Below are 27504 nucleotides of genomic sequence, written 5' to 3'. Positions count from 1 at the left end.
TGCAGCTACTTCCTTCACACGAGGGGACAGAACAAGGCATATACAGGGGCAGGACAAGAACCAACAGCCACAATCTGGAACATGGGAAATTCCAACCAGGAAGGAAAAGTAGTTATAGGATTAAGACTTGTGTGAAAACTCTACCCTTGGAGATCTATAGAACTAAACTAGGTTTTGTGAGCCTGCTGCACAGTAGTATGGACAACACAAGTTGTAGCTACTTCCACTTAGATATCTAAGTGACCCACATTCACTCTACCCTGCACCTAGAACTGTGAACTACTGGTAGAACACTTTTTGTCATTGAATACGTTTCAACCTCCACACTTGAAGTGCAGCACTGACAGAAGCAGTTTCCAACTCCATGGGACTTTCCAACAGCCCAGCTCCTAAATACCAATTAATTACACAACAATAGCAAAACCATTCATACCTGTATTTTATACTGTGCCACTACCATCAAGTAAGCACCTGGAAGGTATGAATTATCTCTACCTACTCAACTAGCTAGTTATTATCCATAGAAAGCTATGGCAGTCCCCTTCTGCTCTTGGTTCCTAACAATAAAAAAAACAAACACCACAACACACAAAACACACAAGCAGCCAATGTCAACACATTTCACACCAAGACAGGCTTGAACAATCTCCATAGGAGAGCTGCACTGCTGAAAACAGTTGTAAGCAGAATAAGCATTGTCTGTGTACTACAGGTTTAAGTCTGGCTCAAGGGGTCAGTGAACACCTGCAGCATTAACTCACAGGAGCAAGTGCCCAGATCAAACCCCTCACATGCAGGTATTGAGGCAAGCCCAGTTAACTGGTCACAGGCAGCTGACATGCTCATGAGCTGATGTGCCTCCTCAGCTCTCTATGGGGACATATAGTGGCTGAGAAGCACCTGTGCAGTCTGCAACCTCCACAGTCAGCTCCCAGGCCAGGTGTTGTCCAAAACCCTACATCATGGATCTCTGTTTGATACCCAGACTTCTACTCAAGAAGTATTAGTCTGCATCTGCCAAATTACTATTCCTCCCTCCAAATCTGACCTGTGGAAAACCCTGCTGCTCAGGGAAGGTGTGTCAGATTTTTCCAGCAGTCTCCTGCAGACTGCTGGTCCCCACTCACCCTCAGGTGGTGCTCTTGCTTAAAGACAGACAATCAGATTAATAAAGTAGTGATTACCTGTATGTAGAGACATCGAAACCCCAAAGGATCCACCAGCTCATTACCATGACAGTCAGCTGATACTAAGTAACTCTTCAGAGGATTACTGCTCTGCACAACAGAACTTCTTGTAAGTTTATTTGACAAGTTGTATCTACACAGAAATACATTAAGTACATCACAATGAGACTGCTTCACTTTACACTGAAGCAGCAAGACAATCCCCAGGAAAAAAGATCCATTTTATATGCTTCCCTTCTTTTGACTTTCCCTTATGGCTCAATAAAGTTCACCTCCACAGCAAATGTCTCGCTATAGACTTTCCACGTTTTAGACTTGTGAGGGTTATCCAGCTCATTCCTGGGAAGGTAGAGTCTGAAAGACAGAATTCAGAACCATATCTTACAGCCTAAAACATGATTTTCCTTTCAGCCTCCCACAAGAACTTCAAGCTCAGCCCTGGAATATTAAATAGAGCCCCAAATCTTGAATTCAGACACCAGCCATGCCTGCACAGGGCTTTGCATCTGAAGTAGTCTGAGAAACACAGAATTAGCTTGATCTTTGTCAGGCTTGTTTGCTAGTTTTTGTTGTGGGGATTTTTGGGGTTCTTGTTGGTTGGTTTTTGTTTTGTTGTTGTGGTATATGTGTGGTTTTTTGTTGTTACTGGTTTTGTTTTTTCTTCAGAGCCCCACAATGCAGGACTGTTCAAGTAAAATCAGTGTTACCTTCAGCTCAAGGCCTCCTGATGGGATGCAAGTGGCAAGACTTTAATAACTGATCTTCCTAACAGCAAGGACTTGATTCAGTACGCAGACCCAGACATGTTCTCCACTTTTAATGCTTACCAAATTCATGTCTAGTTATCACTTAACAGCACTTGCACATCAGCTGTGGCTGAATTAGAGGCCCAGAGACAGGAACATCACCTTAGCATCTGTTCACTTCTGATCAGGCCTGGTCCACCTAAGGTCTACCAGAATTCTCCAGGCAGAAAGGGAGATAGTCTCTACTAAATCATGTTTAAGAGAAGGTCTGGTGGGGCATCATCCCTAACCCTGGACTAAACAAAGCACTTGGGTGAAACTTGAGTGGCACTGCTGCAGGGCTATCAGACAGCTGGCATATATTTCTCCTGGCACTGGTTTAATCCAACAAGATACCTGCACTGCTGGCTCAGCATATTAAGTTGAGTTTTAAACAGATTCAAGGCTTCATCTCCACATGCTCTGATGGGATCAATTAAATAAAAATTGTTTCCTCCCTATTCCAGTTATGGAGAGGAAAGTAATTATATCTCACAGATCAAGTTCATTGTTCCTCTGTCTAAATCTATCAAGTTTGGTAGACAGAAGAGAAGGAGATCCTGTCTCTACATTTCTACATCACTCCCCTAACAAGACAAACAAGCCCAACTTTTGCTGGCTGGAGCTCCACCAGTATTTCTAGTCTCAACATGAGCAAACCATAGTAATTTTTAGCTTTTACAAAAGCATGGGAAGGAGTTAGAGCCTTTCTTTGGGATCCCAATCCTCAAGACCTCTAACTCTGATCTTAATGTCTGCCTGCTGAACAAGTTCCAGCCTCTCAGTCAGCCATGCTACAGAGGATGGCAGAGCTGCCTTCAGTTTGAATAGTTAGCATTACCTTTCTGAATTCAAGTTTACTAACAACATTTAGAATGCTGAGGAAAGAGTCCAATGGATTAAGTTGATTGAGATAAGGAGCTCACATATGTTTGAAACACATGGCACAGTACAAGCGTGTGCCAACTGTCTGCTCACCAGTTACAACTGAGCTTTGGAGACCAGTACCTGCAGAGAAGCCAAGATCAGCCAGCTGTCTCAGCTTTCAGGACCATGTTTAGGAACTTTCCACTCTGTTCAGACATCAGGAGTTAGGATCTGTGGGCAATCACTATGATTACTCACCTGTTATTTTCAATAAAGGAAGTGTTGAACCAGAAGAAGAATGGGCAGTCATCATAGCCTTTTGGGAGATCCTAAACACAAAGACCTTGTTTAAATACTCCATTAGATAATAAGACTTTTCTGCAGAGCAAGAACACCCACCTATCCTCAGCAGTTTGGTTTACAAAGCTACAGTGCTTGATTCAGTATACTTGAAGAGCCCAAAAATCACACCCAGATCTCTATTTTCACCAGTTAGTTCAGGACTAGGTCACTCAATACAGTGAAGTAAGAGACCCACATTAGAAGTAGCAGGTACTCAACTAAGATGTTTTGGTTGTACTGTATGAACAGCCAGATGCCTCCCCCACCCACACAGGCTGATGTAGCAACATTTGCAGCATCCCCCACTGCACAGGGGTGCAACAGCTGCTACAGGAGGGCCACCCCCCACAGCAGGAGTCCCTGGGGAGAAGCACAGATCCAGTCCCCCACAGCCCAGCCAGCACCCAGCTGCTGCTTGCAGTGCAGCCTCTGCTCACACTCACATGAGGGTCTTCATGCTGGTGTACTTACAGAATGTGACTCAAATCTGACTTTCACATCACCACTTATAACAGGGCTGTCCTCCAAGCCAATGACTACACAGTCACTTTCAGAATCAAAAAAGAGCTAGATAATAGAATAAAGTATTACTTTTATGGAGAGTTACTGCAGAGACAAGGCACCAATTCATGACAATACCTAGCTACTCACTCATGGTATACACATACAATAGCAGTGCTACAATAACAGCCAACAATTTAAGTTGCTCTGGTCAGAGTGAGCTATGACATTTAATTGACTTCTGTGGAAACCTTTCACTATCTTAACACTACTTTTCCTGTGACTTAGCAAAGCTTAGCTTTTTCATTCTCTCAGAATTTAGAGCATATATTTATTTAGACAGTTTTATGTCCACTATTGAACTTTTACAGGAAGACACTTTTGACCTAAGTCAGCTTTCAGCTCCATGACTCAACTTCACAGTACTCTTACCTTGCAGTTTGCTTGACTGCCACACACACATTCTAGTACAACTTGCTTCCTCACTATTATCTGGACTTTCATATCAGTTCCATTGCCTTTCCCAACTCCTAAGAAGAAAGAGTTGCATTATACCATAGTACATACATTGCCAGAAACAAGTGGTCATGAAAACCAAGTGCAATCCTATTCAAAAGTGCTTTCTCTTCAGAATGCCTTTCTATAGGCTTTAGAGAACTCAAATCCTAAAGGTAGCTCAAGATTCAGTGGTTGAAAGCAGTATTTTGAAGCAGTAGTGAATTCTACTAGTGGAGCAAAACAGGCTAATGTAGAGTCTAGTTCCACTGACTGAACAAGAACAGCCATTTGAAGTCCCCCTGAACAAGTAGTGCTGAACTTCTGCCTTTTATCAAAATTACCAGTACCTATGTACAGAAACAGATGTGTATAATGAAGCTGAGAAACACTAGTGGATGCAGTTCCACATGTGGAGTTACTCTCACTTGAAAAGTGATTCCCCTCCCAAAACAGAGCAGGTTGTATGCGAGCCACTATTTGACCAGACACCCAGAAGTGACAGAACACATGCAGCAACTGCACTCCAAAATGCTCTTCACTGTATTTTAACTGTGCCATTCAAATTCTCAATTCCCAGCAAGTCTGCATTCCTATCATAGGGTTAGCAAGAGAGACAGAGATCAGCTGCCTGCACTAGGAAGCCATTACCAGGTAGAGGAATGCCCAAATTCAAGAGTTCTTACCATGTATAGAGTGGATTTTGAGGTTTTTTATTTTGAGTTGTCTCTCTGGTGGGAGTTTCAAGTTATACTTGTTTTTCAGGATTTCATAATACCCAACATACCTACTCTGTAATGCAAAAAACCCAGACACATTATGCAGTTTATGTACCCCACACAGACTAATTCTAGGCAGAAGTAGGATTAAACAGATCATCTACTTCAAGTTCTTAGCTCTCCTTAGTCCAAAGCTAAGAAGAAAGTAGGGATTTGTTTTCCTTCCTCTCCCCAATTCAAACAATCCTCTAAACAAATTCAGCATCTACATTTTTAAGCAGTGTTTAAACTTCACACTCTAAAAGAAATTCTTGATTCAGCAAGAAGCAAAGAGCTTTTATATTGTAGCTTTTTAAAGGACAGATTGTTTAAGTGTACAAGATACTTTAATTTTACAGAAGAACATTCTGAAGGACAATTGTACTTCCATTCTATTCTACACTAGCAACTATAGTACCTCTGTCACCTGCTTCATCTCACAGTACACAGTGAAATAAAATGAGCAAAGCCCCTAAACTGTGGGCTGAGGCAATAGCTTGTTTAGTATTTCTTCATGAACGCAGTCACCAGAGGATTCATTCCTCCACCTAGCCACAGAGCCATAGCCCTCCCCAGGCCAGGCTGCAGGTGACAGTGCACCCTTGAGAAACAGCCCAGTTGTCTCACGGGGTCATGCTCCTGTGAGGGTGGGCAAACACTGCAACAGGCTGCCCAGAGACATTGCACGGATCTTCTAGACCTGACTAGACATGGCCTTAGGCAACCTGCCCTAGCTCATCTTGCTTAAGCAGTGGGGTTGGACTGAAAGCTCTCCTAATCTCAGCAGTTCTGTTATCTTAGATACCATAACTCAGATTTGACAATTACGCAAAGAAAGGCATAAGGAATGTGCTTGGACAATGGAGAGAGGGGGGAAGATACAGTGCAACCCTACCAGTTGACAGTTTTCCAGCCCTTAGAGTACAGAAAATTCAAGAGTTAAGCATTAGCAGGAACCCACGTCTCTGAAACAAGGCAGGAAAGGTGTGGCAGCATAAGCGCTCACAAGGCTAGCATTGGTTCAGCTACTCTTACTGGACCTGCTCAAGCTTACCTGGGATGGAGTTTCGACTCCCTGAAACTTGGTACTTGTGCTTCTATCAGTTCTTCTCTCCCCAAAGTAGTCCAAACTTTCCTACACAGGAAGATAATCTCAATGGTTAAGATATTAATCCCAACACCATTCCCCTTCCTGAGAAGGGGCTAGTAAACTAGAATTACACTAATCAACTGCAATACAGGAAGGCAAGTGAAATTATGCAATAGTAGTTTTGATACCTTTTGAAGAAGACTTTTAACTAGAATAATTAGTAATTAGAAAGTCCAATATATTAAGGCTGTCATCCATGAAAGACTGCTAACAAAGCTCATTGAATGAGGAGAGCAATAAGCTTTTTAAGCAATTGCTTTAGAACCATCTATATTTCTCAAGCGGTCTGTGACAGACCAAGCTGAACATCAGTTCAGATCTTCACAAACCAAACTCTGAGAAAAACACATGATTAAATGGATACACAGTCCAGCCAGACTACCATGAGTGACCGGGGCCTTCTGCAATCCAGGTCTCCAGACTGACACACCAGACATTGGATACTAAAGCAGCACATGCATCTGTCCTGGCCAGGACTTGCTGATCTTTCTCCCTTTCCCCAGAAGGGCTTCTTGCTGCAATGCTGGCGGTCAAGGCAAGACAATTCTTGATACCTCACACTACTTGGAGGGAGGTTAGAGGAAAAAAAACTGCACTTCAAAACAGTGACACTATGTTTAGTAAACCACGCTCAGAAGTCATCGACAGTTTAAGGAAGTCCTAGCTCAAGATCCTAGATCTGCTATGCCTCAGTTCTTCCTGATCAAGAATAGTCTTCATCAGAATGGAATTTACACAGCAGCAATCTTTGCAAGAACTTTTTTGTAAAGCAGATTGTTCACAGTACCCTTTTTTCAGTACAGACCTTTTGCAGAGTATCAGTGCATTTCACCAATTAAGTAGGTTCTTATTCTATTAAGTAGGAATAGTATAAGAATCATAAAATAACCACCAGTTTTTACCTTTGCACTCTCAAACTGGTCACTGTCTATAAGCCAGGTACAGACCATTGTTCCAGTCCTGCCTGTATTAGAAGTAAGAGACAGGTTGAACTACAGGAGTTCAAAGGTATTTGGGATTATTTTTGTGCAAATGAAGTTATAACTTCTGAAATAGAAGAGGTAACAGGAGATAAGTGACACTTCAGTAGTCAAATGGCCGTATTTCTGGGAAGAATGAGTTAAAGACAATATACTACAGTTTGTTAACTTATTCCTTAAAAGCAGACCCCATATTTCTTCATAGTATTCCTAGAGATACTTAGGAAGCTTGCCAGAATCTGTACACTCCATTCAGTGGGGACAGAGTCAAGTACACACTATGATTAGGTTACAGACTGGCACCTGCCAATGCTCTAAGCCTCATAAGTTGCTTCTCTGCTCCAACTTCCCCCACCCTCCAACCCCACTAAGGGGGCACCAAGACTGTTAGCACAAAGACTCCAGTATAGTCTCAGTCTCAAATTTAAAAATCTCAGAGGTCAAGCCAACCCTCCCTATACTTGTTCTTCAAGCTGGTTTTGGCCTGCAGATAGTTTAAGTGTTCAGATTTGCAAAACCTTTTAAATTATGGTTTCAAGTGGGGGAAAGAGCCTTCTTTAGGCTACATAACCACCTGGTTTAGGACAAGTATGTGCAGTAGCAACAGTAGGTGGGTAAAGATGCAGCAGATGTTCACAGGGAAATTTTGCTTATTTGTACAGCTACCAACAAACTTCAACAGCTCCCACACTACTACAGGTTGTGGATAACACCCACAGGCCAGCTCATGTGCAGTAGCTTTGGTTAGCCTGTTCCCATTACATTATATTCTATCACATAGTACCTTGTGTGCCTACAATATGGAGTACACTACAAGAAATTTAAAAGCTTGAGGTATATTACAGTGCAGGATAATCCACGTGGGTGACTGGCTGCCAGAGAGACAAAGCAGCAACTTAACACTTTTGTTCATTGCAGTTCCAGTAGCTCACTATTCTGCAGCCTCTCCTGAGAGACTGAAGTCCCAAAGTCATAACAGCAGAAAGTTATTGAAGACAATTTTGAGAGATCAGATGCCATCTTAGATTAAGAACCAATTCGGGCTACCTTAAAGTAGGGTTGCATAATACAAAATACACAGCACTATACTATTGCTAGTCACAGTGCCTGCAGAATTTGTCAAGTTACACTCTAAACCCAGCTCACGCTATGGCTTAAGGCCATACTTGCAAAGAAGCTGTGATAAGAATAACATGTAATTTGTAGCATACACTGATTACACACGAGAAGTCCTACCTTTGCCTCCTTTACAGTGAATTGCTATGATGTTCTTTTCATCTTGACTCATCCATTCACGGACACTGGCAGTGAATTTCAGCATGTCCCTAGATAAGATTAGTGGAATAAAGCAGATGTCCACATAGAACTACCATGATGTACATACTTCTTGTTAAGACTTACTGTAGTGCTGGGACATTGTGGTCATCAATAAAGATCCTTTCCACCCTGTAGTGGAAGTACTTGGGGTCATAGCCTTTTTCACCTACAAAGAAAAATCTGGAGTTATGCCAGTAAAGGGAATAGATTTGCAACAAAGGAAGTGGCTTGTGACACACAATTGCTGGTCTGAGCATATACTAGTGTTTAAAGTACAGCAGTAAAAATAAACAGATCAAAACGGAAAGGCTGTGAGAATCTGGGTAAAACCATGCTTACTTAGCTTCCAGTTTCACACATCTCACTTTTAAGTGAAAAAATCATCTCCAGGCCCAGATGGCCACTCCTTTCCATAGGTGTTATCTAGAGATCTGAAAGTTAATGCTCTGATGTACTGTCAGGGTCAGCCACAGCAACCACCACCTACAAAGTGGAGCTGCTAACACCACACTCATCTGTGACCCCTCATCTATCCTGCTGTTGGCTAGAGGACAGTTTTACTTTTTCAGGACTTCACTATCAATGCTTCTATCTCACACCTTGTCTGCTTCCAGCTCTAATGCTCTACAGTGAAAGCAGAAACAGGATAGTTGTTCCTGAAGTATTTTTCATTGTTTTAGCCACCTCAAATGAGTAGTTAAAAACTTTTCTGTTTAATCTCATTCTTCTAAGCCTTCATTAGAAAAATCCTCCAACATCACCCAAAGTTTTAGCCCAAGTTTAGTTTTCCACTTCTTTAGTAAGAGTTTTGGAACACTGAAGCAATTGTTCAGCATCAGCAAGGAACTCTTAACTGCAAGGCATCCAGTATCTCCTTTGGAAACTTCAGTACAATGTATTAGATGCTCCAAGTCAATAACCACATTCAGGAGAGAAGACAGGCAGAGACAGCTGTGTCCTTTTGACAGACTGAATTCTTGGAGATCTAGTATTGCCAGCATCACACACTGAAAGGACATTTTTCTGTTTAGCAGTATTTCAATACAGTCAGCAGCTAAACATACTTACTGCAGAGATTGTAGACTTTATAGTGGTTTGCATGTTTGGTGTCCAAAAATCTTGCAACTTCCTAGAGCAATAACAAGATACAAATTCAGAGTAGTCAGTGCTCTGCTTTTTATTTCCGTTGCCATCTCAGCTCCTACCCCTGAGGTAGGATCAGCAGCTGCAATCATTCACATCCCTCAGACAACAGGCCTTCCCAGCTCAGTAGCTCAGATGCTTGTCTGGAATAGAAGTACTTCTACAACAATCTTCCCCACCCCACATATTTATGTTTCCACAATACCATGCAGCATAGCTCTAGAAGGCATTAACAGAGGCCTTTTAAACATCTTTATTTAGATGAGTAGACAGTTCTCACCACTCATACTATTACCAGCCTGAGACAGAACTGACTTGGTTCTCTGAAGCACTCCTGAGGAACAGTAGCATCAGAGCACCAGTGTGTACACATTGTGAGATACATCCCACTAGGTGTAGCTAAGACTCTGACACAAGCAACACAGCACAGTTGAGACCACCATTTAGTCATTCCAACCAGCCAAGACAGCAGGACTAGGACTGACTTGACAATCTAGTCCACATGCAAATTAGTGGGAACCTAGAAGTGAAACACCAGTCAGAAATACCAAACTTGGTAGACGAGAGATTTTTACCTCTATAGGGTTCCTATAGAAAGACTGCTTCCCAGAAGATGGAAATGACATTGCAATAATGCGATCTGCAGAAAAGACAGCAATCAGAAGTAATGGCAGAAGCCTCCCCACATGTAGGAACTACATGATCAAGAGCTACATTATGAAACAGCTTATTTCTACCCTAATTATAAGAACCACCTACCCATTTCTGAGAGGTTTTATTTTGCATTTACTACAGCTAGAGCAGGAGACTAATGCTTTCTGAAGCATCAGCTACCATTAAATGTCAGTCTCCATAGATTCACAGGCAAAAATACTGTGAATTAATCAATAGTTTCTCAGCTTTGGTTCCCTAGGTCTCAGAGGGATTTCTGTCATTGCATACAGCATGGACAACCTCTCTCCCAGAGGGCTAATCCTTGAGAACAGCATCAGAGTCTGGAATTATATTTCAAAATCCCACAGAAAAGGAGTAGGCCTGGTTTGACTTCATACTTAAGTTTCACAAGTCTAAAACACTGCCTGTATTCCATGTCAAGCACTCATTAACTAAATAACTAGTGTTAGCAGCATGTAACATGCTGCAAAGTGTCATTTGCTTCTACAAACCAGTAACATAAGTGAGGTCCAGATCAAAGCCATCTTTCATATAACGTCTTTTGTTTTCAGAGACCTACAAAAAAAAAAAAAAGTAGAGTTAGTCTTCCAAAGGACTGCCCAAGATCAACAAGTGTTGCATATTATCGGGGAAAAAACACAACCATCTAGACTCTGAACTTAAGTAATGAGTAGCAGAGCCTCATTTTGCTATAGCAAAGATCACAGCATTAGCCAAGAATTTGTGTTAAATTTTAGGTAGAAGCTCCATACAGAGTTTTTACCCCAAAGTGTCAAAGTTCATTCTAGTGGAAAGAACACTGGGGATTCTTTGCAGACTGCAGCATGAATCTGTCATTGAGTGTTTGGGGGCTGAGGGAAGGAAGAAGAAAATCAAAGGCAGCACAACCAAGACTGCATATTCCTGAGCAAGAGGACACCCTTGAAGCTTCAAGTACCACTTCAGTGTCCCTAATGAAAATAAGAGGAGGCATTTACAATTAATAGGGCTTCAACAGCTAAGGTCATTTTGTTTTCACCTGGAATAAGCAGCAGAAGCATTAAAATTCCTATCCTCTACCATGTGAGGGCAAACAGTCCAGGTACCACACAAACTAGAAATTATCAATAGAGACACATGGTGGTGTTGCAGTCACTTGGCTATGCTGGCCTTCCAGGTCAAGCTGCTGCTCACTTGAACGAAGGTCAGAATTACTAGCTATACTCAAGTTGAAGGCAAAGCTCTGGTTCCCTGTCAAGGACACTGAACAGACATGCTACTTAGGCAATATCACCATTTGCAGCCCAATAGGCTGTGGGCAGTCCTGCTACTCACCATTGATGGCTGCCTGGAGAAAGAAAGAGTTGGAACAGAAACTTTGATATATTAAGAAGCCAACTTACCATCCTCCTGGTCACTACTTCAAGTTGCTTCTTTTGTGAAGCGAGACGAAATATTCTTATTAAGATGACAATTCTCAGAACTCGGAGGAAAATAACCATTCTAGACAAGAATCACATTCACCATGAAAGAAAATGAGCACAATTAAACTTAGATGCAAAGCTTAAAGCTATTTAAAAGCTGTTTCAGAGACAATTCAAAGCTTTGTTTCATATATTGAACCAAAACTTCTCAGGCTGATTTTGGAGAAATACTGTGCTTGGATAATACCATTTTGAGGGTTTTTTTAGGAGTACACATTCAGAACAGCTAACAGAAGTAGGAAACCCCCTACTTGCTCGAACAGACTTTTCACTGGCACATCTACCCAGAAAGCAACAAGTTCCTTTAATACCACCCATGTTATTGTCCCTAAATTCTTGTTCCTTGAAGCTTGTTCTGAAGTATACATTTAACTGTAGGTAGCTACCTGAAAAATAGCTGAAGAGAGAAGCTAGACAGGCTATATACATCATGCCTTGATTAAGAAACCTGAAAACAGATCTGTATAAACCCTGCGTTTAATCATTCAGCAACTTGAGCAGATGTTTTGATTTGAGGAACTTTGAACTGCTGTTGAACTTTGAAGCAAGATGCTTATGCAAGTGGTTCTATGAAACAACTGAACAGAGGCAGCTGCTTTCACATACCCTTAGGGACTAGGGCAAACTAACCTCCATTCCGTAAGGAGGTATGTTACCTAAGCATATACTTTTAAGTAGCACATGCACATATTTCAGGTCCTGATACACTTAGGTAAGAATCCTGATGAATGCCTACAGTAAGGGGGACAAATATTACAGAAACATTAACCCATTGCCTTCAGTTGAAAACAGTCTGCTCTCCACTGATGTGGAGCTTTAAGTCAGGAAGACATGGTTGTCCTGGACACCTAGATGGAAGCTTCCATTTCTCCCTCAGCTCCTTGCCAGTCCAGGATCACCCTACTGTTTTCAAAACACAGCTCCCTTGGAGCTAGTAGACAAGGAGATGAACTAACACTGGTTTAAAGACTCCAACAGCCCCTCTCCCCAGCTTGACCCACAAGCGTGAGAAGCAGCTCTTCAACATAAAAGCAGTTTGCATTCTGCCTTTTAAGAAGTTAGCCAGTTAAGCATTAGCTCTCAGACTAATAACCAGCTCTCATTCCTCAATGCCCTTTTGTAAGTCAATTTTCAAGGAAATGAGTAACCCAATCCAATGCACATCCAGCTAGACCAGACTGGAAACAGACCATATTTCTCCATCAGGACATGTTACCCCTATGGACCACCACCAAAATGTCACTCATCACATCATCCGCACAAATGCTGCACAGATTCTGATTATTCTGCTTATTATCCCTAAATTATCCTAAAGCACACTTATCAGGTGCTTTAAGACCACTGTTTTCTTCTTGAGGAAGGTCAATGAGCAAAGAAAGGTGATAAACCCCAGGTAGGCTACTGGGAATTAGCTGGATTGCGTGGACACTACTGAAGTGTTAGGTGCTAAGACGATCTTCTCAAGATTTGTGATTTGGCCAAGTCTGAGTTATCATCTATTGCCAGGTAGTCAGAGCAAGACTGAAGAGCCCTTCACAAGAGAAGCTTTGCAGAAGACCTTGCATGGGTGAAATGGTAGGCCCCAGCTCAGTGTCTTCAGAGAATATCAGTGTGAACTCCTTTTCACATGACCCAAAAGCCTATTCTAAATCCCCATCCATTTCACCAAGTCAGAATACAAGGTACTTGCATACCCCAATCTACAACAGGATGGCGCAGCACAGGATCGGGCCTACTACTAACACAACCTAGTAAAGACAGCAGTGCAGATTACCCTGTCACAGTGCTATTTCTCCTACCTTTAACCGGATGCTGCTAGAAGATTAAAGTTGCTTTAGAAAAATGTGGCCAGAAAGGTGGGAAGAAGTCATTTAACTCAGATTAATGTTTAAAAAGACCTAGAGGAAACAGCCTTTTATGATCCTGAGGCTGCAAAAGCTATTCCTTTGACAGTTCTGCTTTCTGAAACCTGAGTTTAGCTGGCATTTGAAGAGATAACTATTGCTTCCAGGTGTTTGCCTAACTCTGGATTCTTCAATAACTAGAGTTTCTTTCAGATTAATGTTTCTCCATTTGTGCCTGGTAGCCAGTTGAATTGGGGGTAGGGGATGATTTAAAAGAAACAAAACACACACAACAACAAAACTGAAAAAAACAACACACCACACACAATCAGCTTCTTTCCCTGGATGATGCAAGCAAGTTTCACTCATTCAAACCTAAGGCAGATAAATTAATCTTAGGGTTGTAGTTCTGTCTCCATCAGGAAGGGATTCCTCTCACAGGTTATCATCTGATCAAGCTACAGAAATCAGATGGAAATATAACTTGAATTAACTTATGCACATAAACAGCATGTTTTCCCTTCTCAGGGCATGGCTGAAAAATCCAACATATGTTACCATGGGATTTCTGGAAAAGCAAGGTGGAAGAAACAAGACAGTGTGGTAACTCTCTCAAGATCCATTAGATGAAGATTCTCCCTGTTTGTCTCATTTGCTCTTAATAATCCAACTCTCCTTTCTGACCTTTTTCAGACTCTCTATCAGAGCTGCTGCACACCTTCTGCCCAGCAAAAAAATGCTTGAGTCAGATCATTTGATGGCCTCACTATTTACTTTTAGTCACCCCACCTGACATGTTTAGATCGTCTCTGCCTTCAGAAGTCTATAGTATAACTGTTGACCCAAGTTAGGTGTTTCCTATCCCTCTTTAGTCTGCGCCATGAAATACTAGCACTGCCATATGTGTGATGTAGTATGCACACATCTAGCTTACAGATACCCAAGAAAATTCTTAGAAAACTATCAAGAAAAGAGAGCTCACATTTAACAGCTACCAAACCATTCTTACCTTGGTATCTGATCTGCTGCAGCAAGGTCTGAGAAGGAGTATGTCATGTTAATTAACAGAGTGCCCACTACTATGAATGCATCCAAAATATTCAGTTTGGACCGGAAATAGTTCCTGAAGCTGAAATAAAGGAGAGTTTTAGACAGATGCCTGTGTGGATAACAAAGATTAAAACATATCTTCAGGAAGAGAACCACCCATACAGAACTACTGCTAGAGACAAGCTCTCCTGAAGCAGTTCTTAATAGTAGCACAGAAGACTCACTAAGAAAATAATCTTACACCTGGCCTCCGCACAAGTCACAGCAAAGCTGAGGCACTTTTCAAATGCTCACTTAAATCAAAAGTGCTTTACAGATTATTCTATAGAAGGGTAACGCCAAAAAAAAGACATACCCATTGTCTAGAACCAGAAAGTTCACCTACAGAACATCCATGTTCACAGTCCAAGCTTGAAGTATGGCTTCCTTACCAGCCTGAGGACTTAACACACTGACTTAACTTTTGCCCATGTCTTACCCTTCAACAAACACCCTCAGGAGAACATCGATGAGGAAGAAGAGTGCTATTGCCAAGGAAACACCTTCAAGAATCTCTCTAACACCTTTCTTCTTCTCACTGATAGCCAGATCCACAATAACGACTATAATGTCCACAATGATAAGTACAACTCCAAATACTCTGCAAAAAGAAAAATACAACTTGAGAGCTAGGAATGAATTGCTGACATTTATTGACTGAAGAGCACAAGCTCAGAATTTTGTTTTAAGCTGTTCCAGCAAGAGTGTGTTCTCTTGTATACAGACCGGGGTGTGCTCGTATAAGCAGCTGAAGGATTCCACAACACGGGCAGTGAGATTGAGCACGCTCTCAGCAAGTTTGCTGATAACACCAAGCTGTGTGGTGTGGTCAACAGGCTAGAGAGGAGGGATGCCATCCAGAGGGACTTGGACAGGTTTGAGGGGTGGGCCCATGCAAACCTCATGAAGTTCAACAAGGCCAAGTGCAAGGTCCTGCACATGGGTGGGGGCAACCCCAAGCATAAATACAGGCTGGAAGGAGAATGGATTGAGAGCAGCCCTGAGGAGAAGGATCTGAGGGTGTTGGTTGATGAAAAGCTGAACACAACCCAGCAACATGAGCTTGCATCGCAGAAAACCAACCATATCCTGGGCTGCATCAAAAGCAGCATGACCAGCAGGTCAAGGGAGGTGATTTTTCCCCCCTCTACTCCACTCTCATGAAACTCCACCTGCAGTACTGTGTTCAGCTCTGGAGCCCCAAACATAAGGACACAGACCTGTTGGAGAGGGTCCAGAGGAAAGCCACAGATTTGATAAGAGGACTGGAGCATCTCTCCTATGATGAAAGGCTGAGACAGTTGGGGTTGCTCAGCCTGGAGAAGGCTCCAGGTAGACCTGATAGCAGCCTTTCAGTACCTAAAAGTGGCCTACAAGAACACTGCAGAGGGATTTTTTTTTTTTTAAAAAAACAGCATGTAGTGATAGGACAACAGGTAATGGCTTTAAACAGAAGAAGGGTAGATTTAGGTTAGATATAAGGAAAAAATTCTTCACCATGAGGGTGGTGAGGCACTGGAACAGACTGTCCAGAGAAGCTGTGGATGCCCCATTCCTGGGAGCACTCAAGGCCAGGTTGGATGGGGCTTTGAGTAATCTAGTATGGTGAAAGGTGACCCTGCACATGGCAAGGGGCATTGGAACTAGATGATCTTTAAGGTCCCTTCCAACCCAAACCATTCAATGATTCAAACGGCATTAAAGTGATCTGCGCAGAGCACATCATCCCTGTGGAACTGTACATTTACCTCTGACTCAACTGTAGTTATTAATCTGTATTTGCACAGCTACCTAGAAGCAGTGCAAAACTGAATGCCTAAGGGCACACAACTGTCAGTGCTGCCTTTCAGTCTGCTCACTTTCCCTCCCACTTGTGTCATAGTACAGTCCATTAAAAATAACTGTCTTTAATGGCTTACTTTGTTTCAGCACCTAGACTGCATACAACTGACCAACTGGTTGTTCAAAGGCTGCCACAGCCTGGAATAAGCCATTAAAGAGGTTTTATCCAAGTCAACAGCATTCACAGTTCTGACTTTCAGCTCTCCTTTAAGAACCTAGTTATCTGTTTAAGACTTATTTCCCAATCAAAGTATTAATACTTTTCTCAATTCACCCTTTCTGGGGGTGTTAGGAGGTTTAGTACTTTCCAGACAGAGAAGGCTGGAGTCACAGTCATTCAAGGAACTCTCCAAGTTCTTAAACCAGAAATAAGGACTATTTCAACCTGCTCATACCATTACAAACATGATCTTTTACCTGAATCCAAATGACATCACAAATGGGGAAATTTTTCTCCTAATTGCACTGCAAGAGAAGAAAATTGGCATCAAGAAAAGTGACATTTTGTTACTGGTATTAGCCATGAGAGCACTGTTACCTCCTTTTGTTCACATTCTTTTCATTTTAGAATTCTGTATAGTAGTAATTTCTTTAAGAAGAGATTATTCAGTTGCATTCATGAAGTATATAGGCTAAGACAGTACTTGAAAGCAATGCTTTGACCACTTGTTAGAAAAAGCATTCATCAGCTACAGACCCTAGAAGTACAGCAGTATGTACTCATGCACAACAGTATTCAGTGTCACAATTGTAGCAAGACTAGAAATCTGCCTTAATGCCCAGTTATAAGCTTTAAGAAGTGGGCTTCTATAATAGCTGTTGGTCAGGAGGATGATTAAAGGATAAATGTCTCTCAAGGTATCTTGTTCAAGATATTAGCTTATTGTGCAAGAGGTTTTTTTAGTTTTTTTTTCAAGCCTGGAAAAAGCTGCACTTGTTAATAGCTCCACTTATGCTTCTGTGCTCTTGGAACAGAGCAAGACAAATCTTTCTTTTACCTTAAAAAAGAAATATTGGTTTGGCTGTCAGATTAAAAACTCAAGTGCCTTTTAAAAAAATGAGTTACTGAAGCCAAGTTCTTCCAACTGTGGGAGTTATCTCCAGCCCCAGCAGGGTTCAGCTCCTGTTTTAGTGCTAGAGTTAGGTTCGATTATGGTGGGACTCAATCATCCTGAGGGTCTCTTCCAACTGAAACAATTATATGATTATATAAGATTATTTGTTGCCTCTTTGATATGCTTTAAGCCTTCTGGTTTTAAGCTAGGCCTTTGTGTCACTATTTCAGTAGCTGAAAGTCTCCTTAGGCTACACCATAAACTAAGTTAGAAGGAATTATCTGCAAAACCGAGGTTCTGACCACTTGAAAGACAGATTTCCAGTCTGTTAAGTAATCTTGGGATAACTTAACTACAGTGAGCACTGGAGTCTTTTAACAGACACTTAACAGAAAACACCTTCTAAAAGTATATCACTAACAGTATAACCTACCAAAAGGTTCTAACACACCAACAAAAAGTGCTGGTAGATTCCTTTTGTATTGTTCACATATCTACCCTCTTTTCTGTTTTATACAGTTACTACATTTCCCCTCCCACCACCATTAGAGATACCACTGTTACAGGAAGTCTCTGTCAGCTCAATAATGCATATTGCACCCCAGTGATCCTGCCTGAGCTACTTGTTTTCTCAAGTGCAACCTGAGCATCGCATTTCACTTGGTGCATATACTTAACACCTTAGTAACTCAATTTAAGACAAGGCTAGATATATTTGAAGTGATGAGGAAGCATATTTCTAGGCTTACTGATTGCTTCTTATTATTAGGTTCATAGTTTAAACTAAGGAACAAGGTCTAACAAGCAAACATCTGCATCCTTAAGTTGTAGTATCCACTTTTCCAATGGAAGTCAAGGACATAATAAAAGGTCTTGTCTTGAAGGCAGCCTAACATATAAGAGGTTCTCGCATTCATAGATGTCTGATATCTAAGGAAGCACTGCAATAATTACACTAACAGCCAGCTGGTCTTTGAGTTTGCCCAGTCAATGCAAATGTAGTAGGTATAGGAAGACTTCAGCTTTCTCAGTCTGAGGACAAGTATCTTTACCAGATGCACTTAAGACTGAAATATATACACACCACTCTAGTTCAGCCTGCCAACATCTTAAATCAGTTGAAGAGAATGTGGCACATTTACTCACATACTTAGATTAAAGCCTTTGTGAAATATGTTTGTAAATGCCAACTTCTGAATTCTAGAAAGACATGTTGTCACATAGAAGAACCAAGATAACGGGCTTAGTCTTACTGTTCTTGAGCTGCAGGAACAGAGAACTGTCTATTCGCTTGTCACTGACTTCGCTAAGTATGCTGGGAGAGTTAGTAACTGGTGACAAGAGATAAACAGTTAGAAAATAACTACTTCAAGAACAGAGTTAATCACTAGCAAGTTCAGACATGGTGAAGGCATGAGGCTTATCATTTGCCCCAAATACTCATTCACCTCATTTTATCAGGAGCATTTGTTCTTCTGTGCTCTCCCAAACTCTATCCTTCGGGGAAATTTAATCACCACAGTTTGGACTACCCATTCTCCATAATGATGGACTCATGGCTAGTTCTTGTGTTGGGCTTCCATCTCTAGAGGCATAAAGAAGCTTCCTGAACTCATCTTTATTAGGTACCATATCAAATGTCAATATCAAGTGATTTACTGGGCTTCAACAAGCCATCTGTCTTATTTCGGCTCAATGGCTTCCACTTTCAGGGGTAAGCAAGGCATTTACTGTATTATTAGCTTACTTGGAACAGCTGTCTGGTTCATTATCCTCATCACGACCATCATCAATCTTTACTGTGGGCTCTTCTGCTGTTGGAGAGCTGGCAAAGAAATAACATGAGTCACATACTGATACAGATGTCAACTTTACACATTGCTACCCTTCATTGTTCCAGAGAAAATATTAACTGTGAGCTGAGCAGCAGCCTGGGCCAGAGCACAGGCACAGTACCAGGGGGAGAAAGATCTCCCACATGTTGGTACCACAGAACCCCTTGGCTTGTACTGATCTGGTTCCACATTAGCAATCCATCTCCCAAAAGTTTCTCTTTTGGAGAAAGGAACAGGTGTGTTCAGCAATAGGATAAAGGGCTTTGAAGTAGGACATCTGAGAGTCCACTGAGGACTTTAAAGTCCAGTCCAGACTCTGGAAGTACTGGAAACATGCACATGCAAAATTGCTTCAGAAAGTCCAAGTGACAAAGAAAGCTGTTACAGTAAACTACTTGTTCAGAGAATAAATGTTTTGACCAGGAAGAGCTATAGCACAGAGATGTTTTTGTGCAGCACAGGATACCAGACAGGAAACTGGAAGAGTAGAGCAGCAGCTGAGCTAGTGCTAGGACAGCATTTTTTGGGCTAGTGGCTGTTTGCCATAACTTCCTTAAAAGGGTTTCCTCAGATCAAGTTTTTGTTCAGCCACTTCAGAAGCTTTGAAGGTCGCCTGATGACTTCAGAGAAAATAAAGTGCAAAATTCAAATCCAGGAGTTTCTAATTCAGCCTTCTCCACAGAAAGGCTGTGCTGTGTAATAGCACAGCCAGTGTTTGCTGTGGCTCTGCCTCTGGCATCATTGCTTCTCCGACAGAAGCAATTACATAGACATATTCAATATTGACATTTCCCTGCTGTTCTGAGGCAATCTAGCATGATTGAAGCATTAGTGTAACAACTCAGAGGATCCAAGTATTTCTCGTCAGGTACAATGGCCCCATGCACCAGCACTGCAGTGTGGGCTAACCCCCTCTTACGCACAAAATTTATTGATGCATTTCCTACAGTTTCAGCAATCAGTACAGGTGGTTCACCACCTGCACTCAGTACCAAGCCAAACAGAGGAATTACTACCCCCCAACAATTTTGTTATTTAAAGGCTAATTTTCCAGCTCCAGCATCCTCATTTTGTTTCTAGAACTGAAGCAAAGCTCTGGCAATATGTAGCCATTCAGCTTTGCTTCCCAGCTATTCTTATAGAATACTCACTTGGGAGTTTCCACTTAATGTACAGCTAAAATACTTCACTCATTAAAGCAGGTTTTTGCTGCTACAGCGATTTTGCTGCAGGTCACTTGTTTATACTTGCAGGCACATGAAGTGCACCAAATGCCACCTTCTTAACCTTTACTGTGATTAAAAAAAATAAAAGTCCAAATACGAATGAGTGTTTTGGATTAGGAAGCCAATCTTTAATACAAAAAGAAAACAAGCCAAGTCTGGGTACACTGTTTCCATTGTGTTCTCACACAAAAAAAATCAGTTCTAGATAATGCTTTCCTCTGAGGGAGTTTGTTTTGCTGAGCATTCTACAGCTGCTTGTTGTCCAAGCTGAAACAAGCTCTCTGCCACAAGCTACTACATCTAGTCTTTGACTACTGGGGTGGAAGAGAATAAGGATATACTAGAATAATAACCTATTTCCTCCCTACACACACTCTCCATACAGAGCATAAGCTTTTCTGACTGCTTACAACTATAGGGAACTTCAGACTTGAGGCTTTCAAGGAAAGAAGAGCATCTTGCTCTATATGAGACCCTGACAGTGTTTCTGGATGCTAGAAGAGAGCAGAATTTATTACCACAAGCTTATTATACCAGGGCTGGGTGTTCTGCAATTCTTAGTTAGCTCTTAACTACTTGCAAGAAGTCAACCATAACAGCACATTTCTCTCAAACATATCACTCCTCTCAGACAACAGCATTTTAAGGAGGGGGTGGGAGATACAAAGGCTGTATGCTATATAAACTCCAAGCACTGTGTCATTATTCTTTTTGTTATGCTTAAAACACTAAGAAACCCTAGCCAGGGGACCACACACAGCATACTTCAAACCAAAACCCTCACCCTGGTGCAGTCCATTCCACTCACCTGGCCCCTTCTGCCAGCTCTGCCCCTTGCTCATACCTCACCGTTGTCATCTTGTCTGTTGTTGCTCCACTGGCCTCAAGAGAAGCACATCTAGTTAAAGTGAGATGAGCACAAGAAACAGTGAACACCAGCATCCCATAGCAGCCACACTCATGTTACCAGCAGACAGGCTTCTGCTTCAGGCATTTACCCCCAGAGTTGACAAAACACAATCTTATCTATAAAGCTTGTGAGAGTCAGGGCACTCAACAATGTGAGGAAGGGGTTTTTTTTAATCATAGTTAGTATGCCACAGTGATGATAACTTTAAAGCAGCATCTTCACCAAAGGATGAAACATTTTCCCCTACTTCAAGCTATGGAACACACAAGAGTCCCAGCCAGCACCCCCGGGAGGTGCACATCCCCAGCTGGAAAACCGGGGAACGGGGTCCAGGAGCTCCCGGCGCCGCGCATCAACCAGCCCCTCGGAGGGGCGATCTGCGCTTCGCCCCCCGGAGCCTCCGCTCGCGTACACCTGCTTCGGGCTCAGCCTCACAGCCCCAGGCAGGGAACCAGCCCCCACACTGGCGGGTACAGCCCCGCCGCAGCCTCCCCGCTCCCCCGGCGAGGATCCAGTGCCCCTTCCCGCCATGGGCCTCGCACAGGCCGAGCCCCAGCCCGGCGGCCGCCACACAGAGCCCGCGGCTCGGCAGCCCCAGCGGAGACAGCCCGCAGCCCCCGGGAGCTCCCCCTCCACCCCCCGGCCTCACCTCAGCGCAGCCGCCAGGCTCAAAGTCGAGCCCGGACACCCGCCCCCGGCGCGCCGCGGGCTCAGCGGAAAGTTGCGTTAAACTTCCTGAGGGCTGTTCTCCCGACCCTCCCGCCTTCCCTCGCCCGCCCCGCGGAGCCCCACTCACCCGCCGAGGCCAGGCCTAACCGCGGAGCGGGAGCACGCCTCATCCCCCCCGCCGGGCCGCGGCTAAATGGTCCAGCGGAGCCGCACGGCTGCACCTGGGCCGGGCCGGGCGGCACCGCCCGCTGCCATGGCGACGGCCCCGCCGCCGCTCCGCGGGCTGCAGCAGGTGGGCGGCAACGGGCCCGCGGCGGCCACAGGGGCCTCTCGGGCAGCTCCGGGCTAGAGCCGGCCCGTCCCCCGCGGATCATGCATTCCTGGGCCCCCAGGAGCGAGGAGGCAGCCCGCCAGCCCACCCGGCAGGGCCCGCCGCCTTCCCCCGAGCCTCAGCCACTCGCCCTTTGTGGACTTTGCTGCTGTGCTTTGGTGCCTCTTACTGCATTTCCCTGAGCTGGTGGATTGGGGGGGGGGCTGCAGGCCAGTCAGGCCCCCATGGCCTGTGACAGCGACTGTCTCCATCCAGGGCGAGAGGCACGTAACATTGAGCACTTAGGCTTTTCACATAACATCGAGCACTTGTGTTTTTGCAGAATCGGAGCCTGCACGGCAGAAACGCGTCGCGTTACCCCGTGTTCCGCAGAGGCTTCACACCTGCCCCAGCGCTGCCCTGGCCGCACCTCACGGTGATTCCACCCTGCTGGGGGCCGGGCTGCCCGGGGAAGGGTTTCTGCAGCACGGCGAGCAGCAGAGGGAGCTCCAAGCGAGCTTTTGGGGGCTGCTCCCGGGGCTGCAGGAGCTCGGTCCGGGTTAGGTGCGGTTACCTGCTGTCACGAGCCTTCCTGTATGCCCTTTGCCCGAAAGAAGTAAAATCTTTAGGATGAATGCTGAGAATAGGAAGCATTTCTGGGCAGCAAACTAAATAGAAAGTTTCCCTTTCATGTGTATAAATGTGTGGGTAAGCGGCTAGCACAGACAGTGGTACCAAGTAATGAGCTAAATGTGTTTGGTATATTCAGATAATTATGTATTTGATAAACAAATGTGGATGGAAACTAAGCCAGATTATGAAAACAAACATTAATTTGCTCTTAGTCCTGAGGAAAAATGTTACATGTGCAGGTTATTTGATCCTGTGGACCGTGTGGGTATCCTGTGAGTTACTCTCAACAGGATCTTATGCCCATGGGCTGCCTTCACGGGGAGTACCATATTGGAGAAAGGTGTAGAAATATGGGAGTCCGGTTTCCTCTGTCCTGAGCCCTGTAAGCAGCAAGGTCTGGAGCACATGTCTGATGAGGAGTGGCTGAGGGAACTGGGGCTGTTCAGACTGGAGAAAAGGAGGCTGAGGGGAGACCTGATCGCTGTCTACAACTACCTGAAAGGAGGTTGTAGCATGGAGGGTGTTGGTCTCTTCTCCCAAGTAGCAAGTGATAGAATGAGAGGAAATGGCCTCAAGTTGCACCAGGGGAGGTTTAGATTGAATATCAGGAAAAAAATATTCACAGAAAGGGTTGTCAGGCATTGGAACAGGCTGCCCAGGGAAGTGATGGAGTAACCATCCCTGGAGGTGTTTGAAATGCCTTTAGATGAGGTTCTTAGGGACACTGTTTAGTGCTAGAGTTAGGTTATGGTTGAACTTGATAATCTGGAGGGTTTCTTCCAACCAAAACAATTCTATGATTCTATGATAAGGTGTGAAGGCAGTGTGGGAATTGAAGTGGACTCTTCACAGAACATCCTGTAACAAACAGTCGAAGGAGGAGCTGGAGGCAGGGAGGCTTCCAGTTTGGGGTTCAGACTGAATGCCAAGGCCATAAGTGAACCAGCTTGCTAGATGCACTTACAGTAAGAAGGAAAAACAACTCTTTCCATTTTTCATCATATAGGTAGACACTGCCTTGCCAGTGATAAAACCATAACTGTTCCTTTCAATGTTGCTAATCTTAGAGCACTGGTGATGCTGTAGAAGATGTGCCAGCTCTCATGCGTCATCATGAGTTTCCTGGTGGTTGTTCTAGTTTTCTTAAAATTTTAACTTCTAGAATCAGATGATTAAAATAAAAACATGACTTTTTTATTAATAAAATTAAATTTCTACCTCTGAGCTGCTGAAGAAAAGCACAGGAACAAGATCCAAGGTTCATAAAGCTAAAAATGAAAAGGAAACTTTGAAAATATTCTGGTTTTAAAATTCAAGACTTGTAAATCATTGTCATTGTATTTTGCTGCTTAAGTCACGATACTGACATTTAAAAACTCATAATCCAGTTCTGATCCCTTGACAATTATTCATCAGTGTAAAACAGGAGAATTGTCAACAAAATGCAGAAAGGATTGAAATGTTCAGTAAATAATCCAGCTACATACTGGGTAAAGAGCAGGATGAAGTATGCATATCTCAGGGGGGTGATGACATACTTTACATTCCAGAAATAACAGAGAGGGTGGTAAGCAGAATCTTTTAACTCGGTAGATTTTAAAATCAGTAGGTATGGCTCATTTATGTCTGATATGTTTAAGACTATCAGATACAAATGCCAAGAAAAATAATTTTATTTTTGTAAAGACTTGGGGTAACAGAAATATGGAGATAAGTGAGGAAAAAAGCCAATTCTCTGCCAATATTAAAATCAGGTGGATTATATGACCTGATGACGATAGACCTGTCAGTTTGGCTTTGCTCCCAGACAAAATGAGAGCAGAGTAGATAAAGGCTCCAACTAATAAAATATTAAAGGAGTTTAGTGATAATAATGAATGCAAATCAACATGGGATTAGGGAAAATAATTTCTTTCAAACTAATTTATATTTCCTATACAAGATTACAAGTTTTACTGATAAAAGTATTTCATTGCTTCTGTAAGCAACTGTCTGTCTAGAAAATCACATTTGATTTAAAAGGTAGGAGAATATAAACTCAATCTGATTCACACTGGTGAAAACCCAGCACACTAGTCTTAAAATAACCGAAAAGAGAACCATCCTTAAGCAATTCCTTTCCAGAGAGGTTCTGCAGGGATTGGGTGTTCTCTTCAGCTGTTCAATGTTGTGTTGTTTTGTTTTAAACCATACGCTGGATAAAATCCCGAGTAATCGAGCCTGGAGCTGACACAGAGGTAAAAAAAGTGATTGGATAGAAGAAGAATTGCTGCCTAGCACTGAGTAAACTGTAACATCTGGTAAGTCCAGATGAGCAAGAATTGTGCTTTTCCCTGCATCCCCTGTCAATCTCAGAACAAAAGACCTCAGGGCAGTGCTTTTCAGCCCTTGGTACCTGAAGGACCATGCAACATCTTTAAGAAAAATCCTTGGTCTACTTATAGTCCCACTGAATGTCACTGCGAGGCACCTGCCACCTGCATGGGGTATGTGTACACATGTCAGAAAGCTTGGAAGCATTTCTGGAGTAACTTATGTTGCAAATCACAATCATCTTGGCTGGAGGGAGTAATGTCATGGCAGGTCAGACTTGGAGTATCAGCGACTATATTATGAAAATAGGTAACTGAAAAATGCTGGGGTAGCAGTGGGAAGGAGCCAGCCACAGGTGATTGTGGCATGTGGCTCTGTGACAAAAGGAATAACAAGATCCTTAGATCCACAAACAGGAAATGTGTTGGGTTGGAAATATTCCTTGAGCTTTTGGCTCCCATGTGCTCTCAGCTCTCTGGTCCTGGCAGCCACAACTCTAGAAGGAAGGGGGAAGAGCCGTGATGTGAGTAAAAGGCTGAGAAGTGCACCTCATCACACCTGATACAAGGAGCTCAAACCTGTCTGTCTTCTAAAAGAAAAGGAGTGACTTAATCATAGGCAGTCAGGACTGGATCTGGAAGAAGGTCTAGGTGTCCTTAAATGGGTCTAAGCAGACTTTAAGCTTCAAAATTTAGCTCTAGAAATGTACCTGTTTAACATTGCCTAACGCTAGAGGCAATTAAATTAATTTGGTACCTCAGACCACCCCAGAACCTGCAGTTCTTCTGTGTGTGCCCTGGACTTTCCTGGCCACCTATCTCTGCTGCTTTCCCCTGCCTAAGGTGGATCAGGATCCCAAAACTAGGCAGAGAGGTACTGCAGTCCCTGGAGCCCCCTCAACAAGCCCAGTGAAACCACCTCCACCACACACTGCCATACACCACCCACAGTTCTTTTCACCTCTGTGTATGTGCTCTGCGTGAAACAACCCTGAACAAACTCACCCCAGGAGCAGAACTTGCTCTTCCTCCTTCCCCATGCCAGCTGAGTGCCCTCCCATCAAGTGCCCTTCCCTGAGGATGTGTTTGTGCCCAGGACAAGCTCTGTGCAACCCCTTGCTCTGTGACCCTGCCGGCTTCCCCCAGCCTGTGCACCCACAGCCAAAGCAGCTTCTGGGGTTTGGGTGCCCAAGACAGGGGCAGGCAGGCACACAGGGTTATTGTAGTTGGACCTACCCTTGAGCAGGGAAAGTGACATTTGGCAGCAGAAGGCTATTCCCCTTTGCAGAGTGAAGCGTCATGAGATTAAAAAGGCTGCAGGATGAGACTTGGCAGATTCAGTCTCAGGGGGAAAAAAAACCCAACAGACAATGTGGGTAATTAAGCAGTGGAAGAGCATGCTAAAGTCTGTGGCTGATTCTTCAACACTGAATATTTTACACCAAAATGTTTTTTCCTCAGAGATACTATAGTTCAAATGGGAGTGAATTAGGTCAGGAGAGTTCTCTGACCTGAGGCAGGTAGAAGATCACACAGATAATCCACCTATTCCCTCTGGCCTTGTGACTAATTCCCTTTGGTACAGCTATTCCTGATGTGAGATCTGCTCAGACCTGTGTTTGCCCTCGGGAACTTATGAACTAATTACGTTTGTTGTGTCAACCCATTAGGTACTCACAGGCTGCACGCAGACTCATTAGTTAGACTGAATTATGTCTTTGCTCTTTGAACGTTATCAAAACATTCAGATCTAGCATTTTTCATGGTCTGCCACCATTACTCCTTTGTACACAGATTTCTGCGGTTGCTCCTTGCGAACAAACCACAGGCCTTTCATACACATATACAGGTTTCGGTTATTTTGTAGATTGAAACTATGATGGCTGATGTCATCCTGATCTTTTAAATTTATCTTACTTTTTATGAAATCCTTTATTGTTAGATTAAAAAAGTTTCAGACCTCATAAATTACTTCTGTTTTAAAAAACATGGCAACCGAGATTCCTACAGAAGATGTATAGTAGCTCACATATGGAGAGCTTGCAAGTCCCTGGTATCTCCACACCTCAAGTGCCTGCAAAAGAGCCTGGTCCATGGTCTCTCCCAGTGAGCAGGA

General features: G+C 43.3%; 1 protein-coding gene across 4 annotated transcripts; it reads right to left on the bottom strand.

Moving 5' to 3' along the window:
- Window positions 1-1278: 1278 nt before the first annotated feature.
- On the bottom strand, window positions 1279-22380 carry LOC309452960 (phosphatidylinositol 3,4,5-trisphosphate 3-phosphatase TPTE2-like). 4 transcript variants are annotated; one of them, XM_082076052.1, is made up of 19 exons: window positions 22261-22380; window positions 21363-21452; window positions 19241-19318; window positions 16856-16903; window positions 15036-15197; window positions 14517-14636; window positions 11583-11682; window positions 10692-10755; window positions 10101-10165; window positions 9451-9511; window positions 8467-8548; window positions 8302-8390; window positions 6988-7049; window positions 5990-6070; window positions 4864-4969; window positions 4115-4212; window positions 3653-3748; window positions 3098-3168; window positions 1279-1541 (listed from the first exon to the last, which is right to left on the bottom strand). In XM_082076052.1, exons 2-19 carry the CDS (start codon window positions 21410-21412, stop codon window positions 1439-1441), a joined length of 1536 nt encoding a protein of 511 aa, XP_081932178.1. In that variant the 5' UTR covers window positions 21413-21452; window positions 22261-22380; the 3' UTR covers window positions 1279-1438. The 4 variants fall into 4 exon arrangements, with proteins under 4 accessions (XP_081932178.1, XP_081932179.1, XP_081932177.1 ...); XM_082076053.1 differs by having other exon boundaries at window positions 21399-21452; XM_082076051.1 differs by lacking the exon at window positions 22261-22380 and adding an exon at window positions 22114-22190.
- Between the last annotated feature and the right edge of the window lie 5124 nt (window positions 22381-27504).

Source organism: Streptopelia decaocto, assembly GCF_964273445.1.
Source record: "Streptopelia decaocto genome assembly, chromosome: 1".
In the NCBI taxonomy this organism is placed as follows: Eukaryota; Metazoa; Chordata; class Aves; order Columbiformes; family Columbidae; genus Streptopelia; species Streptopelia decaocto.
The sequence above is the reverse complement of the archived record's forward strand: the minus strand, read 5'-3'. Positions and strand labels throughout refer to the sequence as shown.

What these genes read in the sequence shown, in the direction of transcription:
- LOC309452960 (XM_082076052.1), bottom strand. Translation starts at nt 21,412, where the DNA reads ATGACAACGGTGAGGTATGAGCAAGGGGCAGAGCTGGCAGAAGGGGCC. An exon ending in AAGTAGTGACCAGGAGGATG is followed by an intron (nt 10,756 to 11,582) that starts GTAAGTTGGCTT and finishes TTTTTTTTGTAG; the next exon opens with GTCTCTGAAAACAAAAGACG. An exon ending in GGACCTCACTTATGTTACTG is followed by an intron (nt 10,166 to 10,691) that starts GTTTGTAGAAGC and finishes TCTTTTCTGCAG; the next exon opens with ATCGCATTATTGCAATGTCA.